General features: G+C 43.5%; 1 protein-coding gene across 17 annotated transcripts in view; it reads left to right on the top strand.

Moving 5' to 3' along the window:
• The window catches only part of ARMC3 (armadillo repeat containing 3), a 57,878-nt gene extending 55,369 nt beyond the window's left edge, over positions 1-2,509 (top strand). For 15 of the 17 annotated variants that reach the window (XM_061468268.1, XM_061468279.1, XM_061468272.1 and 12 more), the window contains 2 exons: positions 448-652; positions 2,147-2,509. In XM_061468268.1, coding sequence (XP_061324252.1) covers positions 448-652; positions 2,147-2,356 — 415 coding nt within the window. In that variant the 3' untranslated portion in view covers positions 2,357-2,509. The remainder of the gene's footprint in view (positions 1-447; positions 653-2,146) is intronic. The other 2 variants (XM_061468275.1, XM_061468285.1) reach the window with 2 other exon arrangements.
• Positions 2,510-15,344: the final 12,835 nt, after the last annotated feature.

Genomic DNA, 15,344 nt, shown 5'->3' with positions numbered 1-15,344 from the left:
GGATATAGTTGCTTTCCTATGTTGGGATCATTATCTGTGGCTTAAATTTTACCCTGTATACTCACATGCCTTAATGACTATTTCAAACAAATGGTAGGGCTGCAGATTGTAATATGTAGCTCACATAATCTGTTAGCTGTAAAGGTGAACACTAGCTTCTGAGCTACGTCCTCGGTAATGACACGGTTACTGGTGCTTTTCTCTGAGGACTTTGTGCCTATACCAGAGCCCTCCAGAATCTCTGCTGACAGAAGTTGCACCTTGGTTTAGGTCTGTGACAAATGAGAACAACCTGAGTTATGGTTATTTGTATTTAACAGTTAACATATATAAAATACAAATTACTGAATTAATACAGCAAGTATAGCAGAAGTATTAAAGTCTTATATGTCATTCACTTATTGCTTGTATACATTTCATTTGCTACATTTCTGTGGTAAATACTAGAGGAATTATAGATGCAGCTGATTCTGGTATACACTGGAACAGGTTTGTTGCAGACAAGATGGGTGGCCCGATTGAAAGAGACAAACTACATAACTTCAGCTGGGAACTTCACATAAGCGAAATAGAATTTGAACTGAAATGCAACGTTGTGCCTATCGGGAAAGTGAAAAAAGGGACATTCTACCACAGGGCTTTACTTTTCAAGGTACATTAACATTTATTTTACAACATAACATATTGGTGTTAAATAGGTATTATAAACTAAAGCATACTTGCATCAGTACAATATAATATTTATATTCATGTAAAATCTTTTGTATACACTTAAGTCATTTTTCACTGGCAAAGTTGATTTCCCAGTGAATGAAAGCCAGCATCGCTTCCTTCTGTAAACATTCTTGTTGTCATTAAATTGTCTTAAGTGATATCTGCAGAATACTTGATAAATGGCAAAAAGCCAGAATATTTGATTGGGAGTCAAAACATTTTACATTTTCTGTAAACTGTAAAATACTGAATTATGCAGCTTCCCTTTTTTTTCTATGCTGCAAACATAAACTTGTTGGGACAATTTTTATTTGGTATCTATCCAGTATTCTATAATAGTATATAACAGCTTTTATGTTCTAGTTTCTGAAATTGGAAAGATTAATTTCTTCTGTCCTCATGTGAACATGTGCTGGTGCAGCCTGCATATTTTTTCTATCCTTTTTCCTTGGCTGTTGGGTAGCTGGACTTTTCTTCTTGAATGGAAAAGACAAGAGAAGCAAGAGCCTAGCACATTAAGTGTGAAGGACCCAGGAAACAGTACACAGGAGAAAAAGCTCAGTCCTAAATTTATGGTATCCATGGGGAGAGAAAGTTCCTGACATATTTTATGGAGGTCCAAGGACACGAATTAATTGTGCTGAAGCAGCACTGATGTTCGCTTATCCTGCACTGTCCTAAGAAACCTTTGCAGGGACAGATCATCTCTCTTAAAGCCACAGCAGTCTAAGCATTGGTTAGCCTTGCCCATTCATAACAAGTTAAAAATCTTCCAGGATCTCATTCCCTCACAGGAGATGCATTCTGAGAAAGCAGTTTTTCAGCTGGAAACCATTATAGGTCTGTCAGTGATAGCACAGCACAGAGGAAAGGCAGGTGTTTCATCTAGCAGATGCTTGCCTCGCATTTCATTGCTTCCCATACTTGCAGGGCTGAAAAGCAAGGAGTGTGCTCTGGAGTGAGGCAGCAGTCCTAAACTTACACTGATAGAAATGTTGCATTTTTACACCTAATATTTCATGGTAGCTGTATGTGTGCAGTACCTACACCTCATCGCCTGAATAGCCAGTTCTTTAAAATGTTATTCAGAAGTAAGTCTTCCAACTAAAAAAAGAACATTCCTAGGCACTGCGGCTATTGCACTTGTTTATCATCCAGTCCTTTAGATCTCAAATCAAGAGTTAAAGTTAGTATTTTTCATGTTGTGCATACAATATGGTACAAACAACATTTTTAAAGGCCACACTTTCTAAGCAGAACTAACAATAAGGATTCACAGTTTGGAACACTTCAGAGATTTATGAAGTGTGTTTCAAGAAAGCGCTTGGCCTCTCAGGTATTTGTTTTCTTTTTAAGCATCTCTTGGCATTGCTTTGTATCACAGAAGCTACGTGTATTAACTGTGATTAACTCCTTTTTCTTTCCTTTTTAGGCGATAGCAGACAGAATTGGCATTGGCTGTAGTTTAGTTCGTGGCAAGTACAACAGAGCTTGGAATGAAGTTAAATTGGTTGATGACTCTCCTCAAGGAATAACTGGGCTTCTGCTTCCCCCTCGCGAGTATATTGTAGATCTAATGTTTGAGCCAGGCCGTTTGATAAAAGAGGGCAGCGTAGAGGCAGATCAGTACAAACATATTTAATCATTTTGACAAATGTCACCAAAGTAGCTATTTTAAAGATGTTTGCAGTGCTAATATTTATGAAACATGAGGGGTTTCAGGTCCAGCTATCAAAAAGAAGCATAACTGGTATGTTGTCCTAAATGTTGCGTTAAACATATTTTAGGTATCCAACTTTAATGCTTAGAAATTTTATTAATTTTTCTGGTACTATTTTACGACTAAACTAAAAATACAGATTAAAATTTGGTAGCTCAAGAATATTTGGTATGTGCTAACATTATAATGCTTATTCAATAGGTTTAAATTATTTCCAAAATACAGTATATTCTTTTTTTCTTATGTTCCTTCAAAGCCCATGCACATTTACAGGAGCTATATGTCCATGAAGCAAGAAAATCTGAGGGCTGGTGAAGTAACAAGTCACCTAAAAACAACTGGACAATTTTTTGTGTGAAATAACCCAAGAACTGAGAATTAGAAGAACTAAGATAACGGCGTACTTTCAGCCTTGTAGAAGACATCCCATTCGTATTGCTTGGAACTTGGCAGAGTTAATAATTACAGATAATAGCATACTCTGGATAAATAGTGTTTGTCCTGGCACAGGGAAGACAGATGATTGATAAGCTACTGCTTGCAATCTCCATTTGAATTTTTTATCTTTCACTTGAAGATAAAATGGACTCTGAGAAGGCAGCCGTTTTAGACAGGGAGTTTATATTTCTTGCAGCCTTGGGTAATGTGATGTGGCTACAGTGTGGTGGTGCATCTAAGAGGTGAAACACTGGCTACAGCACTCTGGTAAACACTTTCTGGTGAAAGTGGAAGGAAGGTACTGGAGTATTTCAGTGAGTTTACTGTGGGACAGAAAAAGACCTGTACGTAAGTTGGGCCACTGCACATTGTCACGTTGCAAATCTGCATTTCAGAAGACCAGAACACCACCAATAAAGCATTTACTTCCTGCCCACCAAAAACGTGATAAAAAAGTCTGCGGTCTGTGTTATTTTAGTTTTTAATGTTTGTGTAAGCACAGTCACTTGTATAGTCTGCTCTGGCTTGAAGAGGTTATATCTGTTGTATTCAGTACTGCTTATGAGCATGATCCCACCACTCCCCCTCCTTCCTCCTCTGACATGCAGCATGATTTTCTGGTAGCCCTCTGGGGAATAGTCTATCTTTCTGTTGTAAATTCACTTATATGCCCTCATGTTCATTTTTTACCTTATGTTCAGCAGTGCTCCAGCCATCAGAATGAAAAAAGAACTCTGGAAACAAAATACATGATATGCTAGCAGAAGCCAGTGGAAGGTGAGGATGTGTTTCTTATCAGTGCTATGTAGCAAGTAGAGGCCTGATGAAAAGTCATATGCTCTCACTGACAGGCATGATTTGGTATAGAAACCTGCAACTTTGAAAGTGCAGTAAGTGCAAGTAAAATAAGAATTAATTTCCTACTAGCTATCATTTTGTATGGTTTTCCTACATTGGAATTTCATTATTTTGTATTGGAATCGTAATGTTAACGAGTGACTTATTCATTTGAGGAGGTCTTGAAAAACAAAGCAATTTCTGTTGTTTCTAATAAAAACTTTTGTTCTAGACATATAAAATGGCTTTACATAAAATGATAACCTAAGCAAATAAAACAAACAAATACTACACAACCTTGTATAATGCAAAATTTGATGATCCAAAAATGTTGGATGATGGTTGGTTTATGTCTTTCACAATTTTTAGCTTTGTATTACCTGAATTCCGTCACTTCAAAATTGTAATGCACTTGGGTGTCAAACATAAGAACAAGGTAGAACATAAACACTTACATCCAGAATTGTTACTTTGAAAACGTAGTTTAGTTGTCAAGCGAGTCAAGAGATGCCACACGTTTTTAGTTGATGCTTCCCATGGACCTGTAGCTGGGCCCATGCCCTGATGAACTCCCCCAGCCTTCATAAGAGCTGCCCAGCTCACACTCATTCCCCACCTGAACCAGAAAACAAAATGTTTCTGCAGGGCTCAGCTGGGTGAATATTCCTGGGACATGCCCAACATACACTGTTTGTTTGGCTTGGACCACGCCTGAGTAATCGCCTACCATCTTCTAAGGAGCAGATGGGGAAGGGTCTCATATTTCCTTTTACATAATAGTTCAGTGGGCAGATCAGTCACTCAGGGCATAGGAGTCAGGCCTTGATGCCTTCCTAAGCATGAACAAAACAGTCTGCAGCTACCCAATTGCCATGATATATTCTAGCCTCTGACAACTACAGCCCTCTGTTTGAAGCTCTGCTGTCGCGCAGAAAAGAGTCTGGGTCTCCAGTGCCCAAGAATATAAGAAATATTCTTATAGTTTCCTGTGTCTACTGTAAGATGTAGAAACTGTACCCTGCCTAAAATAATACCCTCCTAGTCAGGTGCTCTCCTTCTAGATGAAAAGCTGTCTTAGGCCAAGATAGGAATTGAAAAAAGGTTCATTCTTCCATAGCTGTAACCACTGGGCAGCTACACAAAAGCAGGCATTATGGCCAGCAGCTGTGCAGAATGAAAACTTAATGAGACATGCTCAGCTTCTTGAAAGAGAGGGTATGTAGGTGATTATCTCAGGACAGTGATGTGGACTGTAGCTCCTGATTTGGAAGGGGCACCTCTAAATCATCCTTACTGTGATGTCTGTGCTTCTGAGAGAAGACAGCATGAAAACACTGCTCCTCCTGTTCCCTGGAACTACCCAACTTCATACTCACTGTGCTGAACCTACTCTGCTGCTTACTGCAGGGTCTGTTCCAAGGCACCTGGAACTGACACATTGCACCTGCACACACCCCGCCATTCATTTTCATAAAAAAGAATCTTAGTTTTGATTTGGCATTGAGAAGCACAATGCTTAATACACAGCAATCTGCATATCAAAGATATACAGAACTGGCTGTGCTGACAAAAGGTCAGGCACGATTTCTAGCTTTCTAATGAAAGTGGCCCAGCAAAGCAGCAAACCAAAACTGCTGGTGGTGTCAATGAGATCTCAAGTTGCAGCAGCAGTTTTGCTATGAGAAAGTCTAATGTTTTGATCCTGCACATTTCTCTGCCTTTTTCTGTTTGTGCCAGGACCATTGTGGCTAAGGGTATTCTAGGTGGATAATTCCAGGCTCTCCAGACCAGTTTTGGCTGAGACCTGTTTCAGAGGGGTGCTTCTCGTAAACACCTCGCTGCCAAAGTGGCTGCTTCTGTTTTTCCCCAGGCAGATGCAGAGGCAGTAACAGATTTCTGGCAACAGCAATACCAGCGCTTCCATGCTTGCTTTCTCTTGCTCTTGATCCCCGAGCAGTAGGAGCACTGAGGTTAACTTACACTTGTTTTATCTTTAGCTGGGAGCAACTGCTGTGTAATTTATAGAATTAACATGTTTCAAACAGTTTCTGATTACCCACCGCTAAACTACAGCAATGGCAGAATGTCACTGCCTCAAACTGTGCATGGTAGAAATTGAAATGAACTCTTCCTCCAGTAAATATCCATTGTTGATTAGCTCTGCATCCTGAGAAGAATCCAAGACTCTTAGAGCAAAACAGGTGTTTCTTTCCAGATCCAAGAAGAACTTTTGTTGTTATTTTGTCATTAAAGATGGCTTTGGAGAAAAGCAAAAAAGTCTTTTATTACTAAATACGGGTTTCGAATGGTGACATATTATTTCATCCATGGATGAATCTGCACCTCTTCTACTACATGATAAATCCAGAATCCAGCTCAATGCACAGCATCAAAATGGAGACTGTGCAGAGGCAATGGACATTTACTGACTAGCATGTCAATTTAGTTAAGATAGAAAGTGCATTAATACATTGTTATAGCTCTCTTGCTGGTTCATACAAGAGTCTTCTCCACAACTTATCTGCAGTACCTGTTCCCTTCAGAACACCGAAAATAAGCAAAAACAAAAAATTAATTCAAAGCCTGAAGACAGCATATGCCATAGCAGCAAAGTAGAGGGCAGCACAGGAATAGACACAGAGGCTCAAGCCAAGAGCCTGTCCAACTCCAGCAGTGGTCAGTATAGAAAAGGTTAAGAACACGGCACAAACACATTTATACATTTCAAGAGTAGTGTGATAGGTGACCCACCACCAGCACTGGGATAGCGTGAGGGGCACACGGGCATTCCTCAAGGCAGCAATGCTGAGTTCAGACCTACCTCCTGCTGCCCAGGCCCACTGCTGTGGGGGCAGGGGAGGCCTTGGGGCTGCTGCACAGGGAAAGCATCAGCACTGCCACTGCTGGTATTCAGCTGCATTGGAGCAAAACAAAGTCGGTTACAAGGTGGTTTCATCTTTCCACCACAGGGAGGAAAGCGCACTGATAAACGTGTCTGTCTGTGGGCTGGGGTGGTTAGGAACCACAGGCATTGCTTTGCACGGAAATATCCCCAACCAGTCTCTCCTCAGCATCTTTGCTTATAGTGCAACAATGGCAAAACCCTCACCTAGACAAAAAGTGAAAAACTCTCACCTTGGCGGAACCTTGACGAAAGACCTCTTTTTGACCAGTACAATCTAATTCCCTGAACTGCAGAAGCTAAAAAAGAGCTCTTTGAATGCCATACATTGGATCTATGTGTGGCACTGGGTATTTGCAGCCCTAAAAGCCAAAGGGATGCCACGCAAACCCTGAGAAGTGGGGCTGGCCATGCAGTGAGCTCTGCGAGGCAGGACTGAGCAGGGGTGGGAATCAGAGGTTGGCTAAAGCGCATAAACTGCTGAGTGCTGATCAACACATCCAAACCACAGTGATGCACCATGCAGCATTGAGAACACATAACACAGCACAGACAGACATGTACAGCCACCTCCTGGCACATCCAGAAAGCCAACCTTCTCGCACTGCAGCTCTGCCAAGGTGTCTCCTCCCAGGCAGCTGAACATCTCCCAAAAGGTGAGGGGAGTAACCAAGGGACGCGGTTTTTTGTCTCATGTTTGCTTTGCAATACAGCTGTGTGGATGGGGGGGCATGATTTTTTTCACACTCTTTACCAACAAAGCTATTACAGCAGATAAATTAACAGCTCTTTAGCCCTCTTAATGATCTATTTCTTTTTCTGACACTGAAAGATATTTGAGATATTGGGATAACCTGATCTGGCCTTCCTTGCCCACTATCACACAATTCACAGTTCAGGTACAGGTAGAGTACGTGTAGAAATGACAGAAACACAGAGGGAGACACACACACATACATGTCTTTGACCTATAAAAATGTTATTTGTAGGACATAGAAGGTATTAGTGTACTGGAGACACAATGAGGTAGTAAAAGCTTTTCTCTCATTAAAGAGTGAGCTTATTTGCATGCTAATGAACCAGCTAGTTCTTCCAGCTCATTGATGTTTCACTGACACGCTGCGATGCCATCTACGGAAATCATGTGCAAAGCATAATTGAAGCCAATTCTTGCTTGGGGTTGATAAATGTTGGGGAAAATATAGCAAGATGAGAAAAGCAATCATACAAAAGTAGGCAGCAGATTCTGTTGTTCATGCAGCCCTTTGCCCAGGCTATACCCACCTTCTCAAACACTGTTTACGACCAGCTCTCCTTGTTCTATCCTGACCTTGCAAACACAGCAGAGGGTTTCTTTGACCCTGTCTTCCAGCAGTCCTAACACTTGGTGTATGCGAGATTGCCTTGCCAATTTTAGAATAGAGACAAAAAAGGCTCTTCAACAAAGGACTCCTCTAGTAAGTACAGTGACATTAGGTTTCGCATGCTGTCTACCTGTGAACAAACCTTTTCCAGTCCACCTAAAGCTTTAGAGCTGTCCACTGCTGTTCTCACTCCCTCATCCATGCTGCATAAAACTGCCAAAAGTAACAGGCTCCTCTGTGGACTCTATAGTGTGTAACATTTTTCCCTTTTGTGGTGCCAGCATTGTGCAAGTTTGCTTTAAAACATGGTGCTAAGTTCTTGTGGAACAGAAACTGCTCCAAAGCCAGTTCACCCTTCTGTCACAAGGCAGGTTGACTACCCCACCAGATACCTCAGTGCACGCTGGTCCCACGTGTAAGTAACAGCTCACAGCTGCAGTGTTCCTTGTTTATTCATTATTATGCTCTCTTGCTGTTTCCAGGAGATGTCCCTACATTGTCTTACTGTTGCTGATACTAATCTCTTGTGTTTTCTAACCTATATCCTGTGGTGGTTTAACCCCAGTCGGCAGATAAGCACCATGCAGCCGCTCGCTCACTCCCTCCCTGTGGGATGGGGGAAGAGAATCAGAAAAGTGAGCAAACTCGTGGGCAGAGATAAGGACAGTTTAACAGGCAAAGCAAAAGCCACATGCACAAGTAAAGCAAAACAAGGAATCCATTCACCACTTCCCATGGGCAGGCAGGTGTTCAGCCATCTCCAGGAAAGCACATAATGGTTATTTGGGAAGACAAACACCATCACTTCAAACAGCCCCACTTCCTCCTCCTTCTTCCCCCAGCCTCATGTAGTAAGCCTGATGCCATCTAGTATGGAATATTCCTGTGGTCAGCTGGGGTCAGCCATCCTGACTGTGTCCCCTCCCAGCTTCCTGTGAACCCCCAACCTCCTTGCCAGTGGGGTGGTGTGAGGAGCAGAAAAGGCCTACTGTGACTGAGTTTAACCCTAGCTCCACCTGGTACTAACAGGAGCTACACTAATAAAAAGAGAGCTAAATAATCAAGGGCTGGTCCTTAGGTATGTATAAATATATGAAAAGAAAAAAAAAAGCCAGGGGCCTTAAGACCAAACACTGGATGAGCTTAGAGCTGTTCAGGTACTAAATTGCTTCAGGAATTCCCAATGACCAGATAGCCTAGTGTCAGGAATTAAGAGGAACAAGGGCTTTGCAGCACTGGGCCACATGTTACATTGGAAATGGCAGTTTCCACAAGCCAAGCACTGTGTAGCAAGTGGTATGCTTCTAAAGCACACACAACACGAAATGCAGGGGGAGTACAGGATGCGATGTTAATGTGTGCCAAGGAGGACTCTGATGGTCAGGGAGCCTCCTCTGGGGCAAAACCTCTGGCCAGAAATGTTCAGTGATTTCCACAGGGATTAGTCTGTCACTTTTGCTAGCATGGAATAGGAGAAGGATAAGAAAGGGACCACCACCAGTTCAGTGTGTTGTCGCTGCTTGCAGTGTATTTGCTGACCACAGAAATCCAGGAGCAAACAGGAGCGCAGACTTCAGTCAGGTCTGCGCTCAGTTTTCGTGAAATGCCACTGAACATTAGGCATTGGGAAGGTGTCTTTGCTTGCCACTACAGAATTAAAGCAGAACGTGCTAACAAACAAGCTAGCAATACCTGATCTATTGTTGTTTCTCTCTGCTAGATGAATGTCAGTATGGTGTGGAAACAAGAGGTCTGTGCAAAACACAGAGCTTGCTCTGATCCTTTCTACACTCTTCCTACATAGCAAATAGGGACCAGAACACTTGCAGCAGCAGCTTCAACTTGGTACGCTCTGTCTTGTAAAGGGCTCCTGAACCTAGAGCTGCCACAGAGGTATCTGTCCCTGCAGATCTGGCCAGTCCTTACATGACATGAAGCTGGAGTAGGAGTTTTTACTCACCCAGAGTTGCTCCGATGGCCCCTGAAAAGAAAACCCCATCTCCCATTGCTGCAGGAGTGGGGATTGCTGGGCCAGGGTACCACCAGGCACTCCATCGTCATGAAATGGAAAACCAGCTCATGCCCTGAAAGCAGCATGCCAGTTTCTCCCACAGACACCTGGTGAGCATGCTGGAGACCAAGGATTATAACCAAATCCTGAAGTGCACTAAAAGAATGAGTTAGAGGCAGGCAAATCTCACTAGACAAAGCAGAACTGCACACTGTTCACATGCAAATCCCTCGGGCAGCTTTTTGAGTAGTCTTTTGTACTGCTTCTACTTTACTACATGTTTCCTAGTTTTCAAATAATATATGCATTTGAGAAAATCAGTCTGGTTTTAGGTTGTGGCTGAAACACTAAAAAGTCTCCAGAAACCCAGATGCCAAATGCATTTTGAGACATTCCCCCATCCCTCCCCTATCCATCTACTTCACCAACAGTCCTGTTCATTCCTCCATAATGCTTACCCAAGTGAAATCAAGAGGCAAATCCAGCCTCCCTGTCCCAGCCATGAGGCAGGTCATTCATAAGAAGCAGGGCATGCACTCAGCCCCATACTTTTCTCCTCTCTTCTAAACCAAGAGCACCGCAGTGAAGATGAGTTAGCAGCAAGAAACCAGTGGGTGACTGCCATCATGCCTGTATCACAGCAATAGTACAGAGGGAACGCAGAATTTTGGGGGATTTTTAAGGAGTATAATTTTGTGCTTTTCCTGATTAGAAAATGCATTAAAAATAACTCTTTGGAGGGCCATCTATGAGAGAAGGCAAGAAGGTTCATAACCACATTTATGTGAATCCCAAATTTAAAAATACATCTCAGATGAATGAGAGGGAATAAAACCTGTTCTGGTGAGCCCTGCTCCTCAGGAACCGCCATTTGCTGGGAAGGAGGCAAACTGTTATCAGGGAAGTCTGCTGAAGGGAGAGCAATTTCCCCCAGTCAGAGTGAAGCATGACATACACCACTCTTAAATCATTTGTATTTTACTTTTTTATGATGCAATCGTGAATTAGCTTTTTCTGCATTTGTAATTAGAGGCTAGAACAGATGGTCAGGGCTTAGTTCAGGGCGATAAATCCATTAAGATAACCTACAGAAAGCTGCTGCTACTGCGGTTGCTGCCAAATAACTGTTCATTCAAAGCTTTGTTCACGCTCTGGGTACTGGGTGGAAGAAGAACCAGCCCAGTTCTTCACTACCTTGAGGTACAAGGGATAAAAATCACACACAAATTTGGGGAATTGTCCTGGGTTCAGCAGTAGCAGTCATTTTTCTCCTCCTTGGTAGCTGGTGCAGTGCAGTGTTTTGACTTTCGGCCTGGGAACAGAGCTGATAACAATGATGTTTTGGTCTGGCCAAGGACTTTGTGAGCCTCATGCTCTGCCAGGGAGGAGGGGAAGCCGAGAGGAAGCAGAGACAGGACACCTGACCCAAACTGACCAAAGAGGTATTCCATACCACAGCACGTCATGCCCAGGATGTAACTGGGAGTTAGCCGGAAGGGCTGGGACTGTGGGGTTGGAGGAGGTATCAGTCAGAGCTTGGTCGGGCTTGGGGGCCAAGTTATCGGTCGGCTGGTGCTGAGGTGTTGTATTCTCTTCCCTTGTTATTTCCTTTATCATTATTATTATTGGTGGTAGCAGCAGTGATTTGTGTTATACCTTAGTTACTAAACTGTTCTGATCTCAACCCGTGAGAGTTGCATTCTTTTCGATTCTCCTCTCTGTCCCTCCAGGAGTAGGGGGAGGGAAAGAAGGGGGGGAGTGAGTGAACGAGTTACCTGACTGGGTTTAAACCACGACAGGAAAGTATTATTACTGTCTATGTGGCTCAAGAAACTTTGTGGTATGATACAGGGAATGCATGGGGCAATCCAGGGGAGAAGCCTGGAGATGCTGCTTCCTAACAGCTGTCCCTGCAGATACACTCACTCTATCCCAGGGCGTGTGTCTGCTTTTCCAAGTGGATGAAATTTAGCTGAACAGGCAGCCTGGTTGCAGAATAGAGTTCTCTATCAAGGAGTGATTGCAAAATATGCATTTGATTTTGAATTCATGTCTTCACCCATTTTGCAATAAATTTCTCAAAGCATGAGAATCCTAGAATAGTGTATGCTGGACAGGACCTATGGACAGCATTTGGTCAATCGAACTCAAAGCATTTGTCACAATGGACCAAACCTGTAGGTCCCTTCCAACTGGAACTAATTTCTCTCGTCTCCTCTCCCCTCCCCTCTTCTCTCCATCTCTTTTCCTACCATATTATATTCAAATCCTAACCTTAGGCTCCAGCAGAAGGTTCCTGCTTAAGCTAGTCCTCAAATATGACCTATATTTTTTGCCCAAAACAGAGGTCAGGCAATTAGGTATCCTAAGGCTTATGATTAGCAAAAAGAGATCTTAAATCATAAAGCAAACAAGGCAAGAAATTGTGTGTTCACTGTTTCTCATGGCGTCTTTGACCTGAATCACATCAAGCTACTCTGCAAATGAATCTCAGCAGAACCCATGGGTCAGCTTCATGGAGGTTCAGATCTGTGTTAAGGCTCTCTGCACCTCTGGAAACCAGCAGTGTCCTTTTCCAAGACTCTGCTATCAATCATTTTTGCTGAAATCCCTTCCCACTACTGGAATTCAGCACTGGAGCATTACCACGTATCTTTGGATAGCACTGCCATATGGAAACAGTATCTCCATACTCAGTTTCATAACATCTGAGCAGCTAGAAACTAGCTGTGGAGTTGTATCATACAGGAGAAGAAAGACTCTGCTGTGGAAGGATGTGGAGTTCCTGTCATCATCTCCTACATAAGCAGTGAAGATTTGTGTGGGGAAAATAGAGCCTGCCACAGATACAGCCTACCCACTGAAGTACGTGCTCATGCTGGTCCCCTTTCCTTCATTCTCTAGGGACTTGGGCACACAGTGCCACTACACAGGACAGGTCTGAGCTAAATTCTTGCACATTGAATGTTTCAGTGGAACATTCCATAGGAGAGGACATACATTACATATGACAAAATGAGCAGGAAACCTGATTGCATACAAGCACATACAAAATACACCACTATTTCTGTGTTTCTTCTGCACGTAGTAAGGTCGAGGGGCTTTATTAACAAAGGCTGCTTAAGCAGAGGTTTGCATTTGAACAAGGGTTCATTTGATTTCTGCTCCTCACTGCTTCCTGGCTGACTGCTCAGTATCTGCCAGCGTAGGCGTTACGTGATGCTCTGCTTGTCCCCAAAGCTGTCAGTCAGCACAGAGCCTGGGCTGGGAAATGGTTGGAGCCCAAATAAATATTAGCAGGATAGCCTGGACTGTGACCGCTCCCCTCCTCTTCTCACCTTCACACACCAACACACATGATGCTGCGGCTGCCTCGGTACAAAGTAATGCTACAAGAGGAACTGGGGAGCTTCTTCCCCATCTACACACCTCTAATACGACACTGTGCTTTTGATGAGTGACCCTTCCCTGGATGCAGCTTGTGCCTGTGCTGGATGGAGCCAGGTGATGTTTTTAACAATAAACCCGCTGAATTACTATTCAGGGAGAATCTACTTGGAAATTTACATAATGTAGCTAGGGGAGACTTTTGAACTGCTTCCCCTTGTGCATGAGGGAAGGAAAAAGGAGGAAAATTAAGTAACAGCCTAATTGGCTTTTATAACAGTCTATGGGGAGAGATGCAGGACAGTTCTCTGCCTAGCTACGAGGCTTGATATGTGCTGTAACCATGGGAAGCAACATTAGAGGCATGACAGGACAATGATTTGGTTTTTCAGCACTGAAGATGTGAAAAATGAAATACATCCAGCCAGGAGTTGTTTTCTGCTTGAGGAAGACCTGTCATGCAGGTTCAGAGGACTGCAGGTCAGGCTCCTGTTGGAGGGAAGAATGGAGGACGCGCTCTGCTGGTGCACCACCTCCAATGTGGATCACAGCTGCTGGGGTGAACAGGATCTCCCTCTTCCACCACTGTGCTCATTTTAACCAAGGAGTGCTTTGCAGTAAACTGGGTAACAGAGAGGACCACCAGCCTAATGCCTCCTGCTCCTTCTGTGCCTGCTGCTCCCCTGCATGCACAGTCCAGGCACCAGCCCCCTCCTTCAGAACCCAAAGAAGATGGCACAACAGCAGACCTGAGTTCAGCTCCCACTGCCTCAAAACCACTGCATTTTGGGACACAGCAGTAACAGGGAGCTAGCTACAAGGAAGATATTGATGGTTCATTCGTCATTGGATTTTGTCTTCAAAAAAGCACCCGTTAAATCAATGTCAATTACATTAAAACATGCAAGTTTCAGGACTAATCACTTTCTCTCACCCGCCTTCATTTCCCAGATACTTCAGGGAGAACTCCATTGATTACCTGCCCTCCTCAGCAGCAACCACTGCCTGAGATCAAGGCCAGGAGGAACAGGAGGGAAATGCCGCTTTCCCGCAGCTGAACCAGAGACAGCAGCAGTGAGCACTGGGAGTGACGCCATCCCCTGCCAGCACTTTCCAGGCCTAAGCCATTTGCCAGAACCGGGGAGTGTCAGATTGGGTCTGTCCTCAAAACAGGCTCCCTAAAATGTTCCAGTTCCCTCCTAAACCATGGCTAAATGACTGATAGAAGCCCTCTGCCAGCACTGTGAGCTCAGGCAAAGCTGTCTCCTCCCTGCCCAGCAGTGCTGCTCTCCTACTACTCTGAACCATGGTCCTGAGGACTCACAGGCACCATCACATCCCCAGGGTTTTTATCAAGGTACTCTTCACTCCACCGTGCCTATTTGTATAGGACAAAGCCATTAATCAGCTGTATGTCCCTCTCTCCCCTGCCACTGCAGGCAGCGAATGCAATCACCTACAAGCTTTGCTGCTGTCTTCTGGTGCATGAGAATTTGATTACAGCCATGGTACTGTATATGTTGTGCTGGATGTCCTCAGCTGCCATTGAACTCACAGCCTTAGGTATGAGGATGGTTCAGTAAGGGTGTGTATACACAGGACTGATCACACACCACTATTTTTTTGCTTTGATTTTAAAATCAGGCTAGAAGAATTAGACTAAAAAGAAAGTAATTTTGTTTTAAAACACCATTTGTTATCCAGTGCAACCAAAACAGTTCCTTCCACACCGTTCAGTGATGACATAATTCCAAATCAGAAATGGAGCTATAAGGGAAAAAAACCCAGACAACAGCATTAAGGCTTAACCTGGAAAACTACCTTGTGTTTAGGTCTACCTTTTAAGGCCAGAAGCCCACACTAAACCACGTGTCCTATTACAGCTATATTTATAGAACAAGCCAAAGCAGCTGTGACTGCAAATCACACCATGTTCTCAATCAATACAACTAAGAGCAACGCCTCCGAGAT

This window comes from Pezoporus flaviventris, unplaced genomic scaffold (genome assembly GCF_033815535.1).
Source record: "Pezoporus flaviventris isolate CSIRO_AGI_PZ_B2104156 unplaced genomic scaffold, CSIRO_AGI_Pfla_v1 ptg000047l, whole genome shotgun sequence".
NCBI classification, from domain to species: Eukaryota; Metazoa; Chordata; class Aves; order Psittaciformes; family Psittacidae; genus Pezoporus; species Pezoporus flaviventris.
The sequence above is the reverse complement of the archived record's forward strand: the minus strand, read 5'-3'. Positions and strand labels throughout refer to the sequence as shown.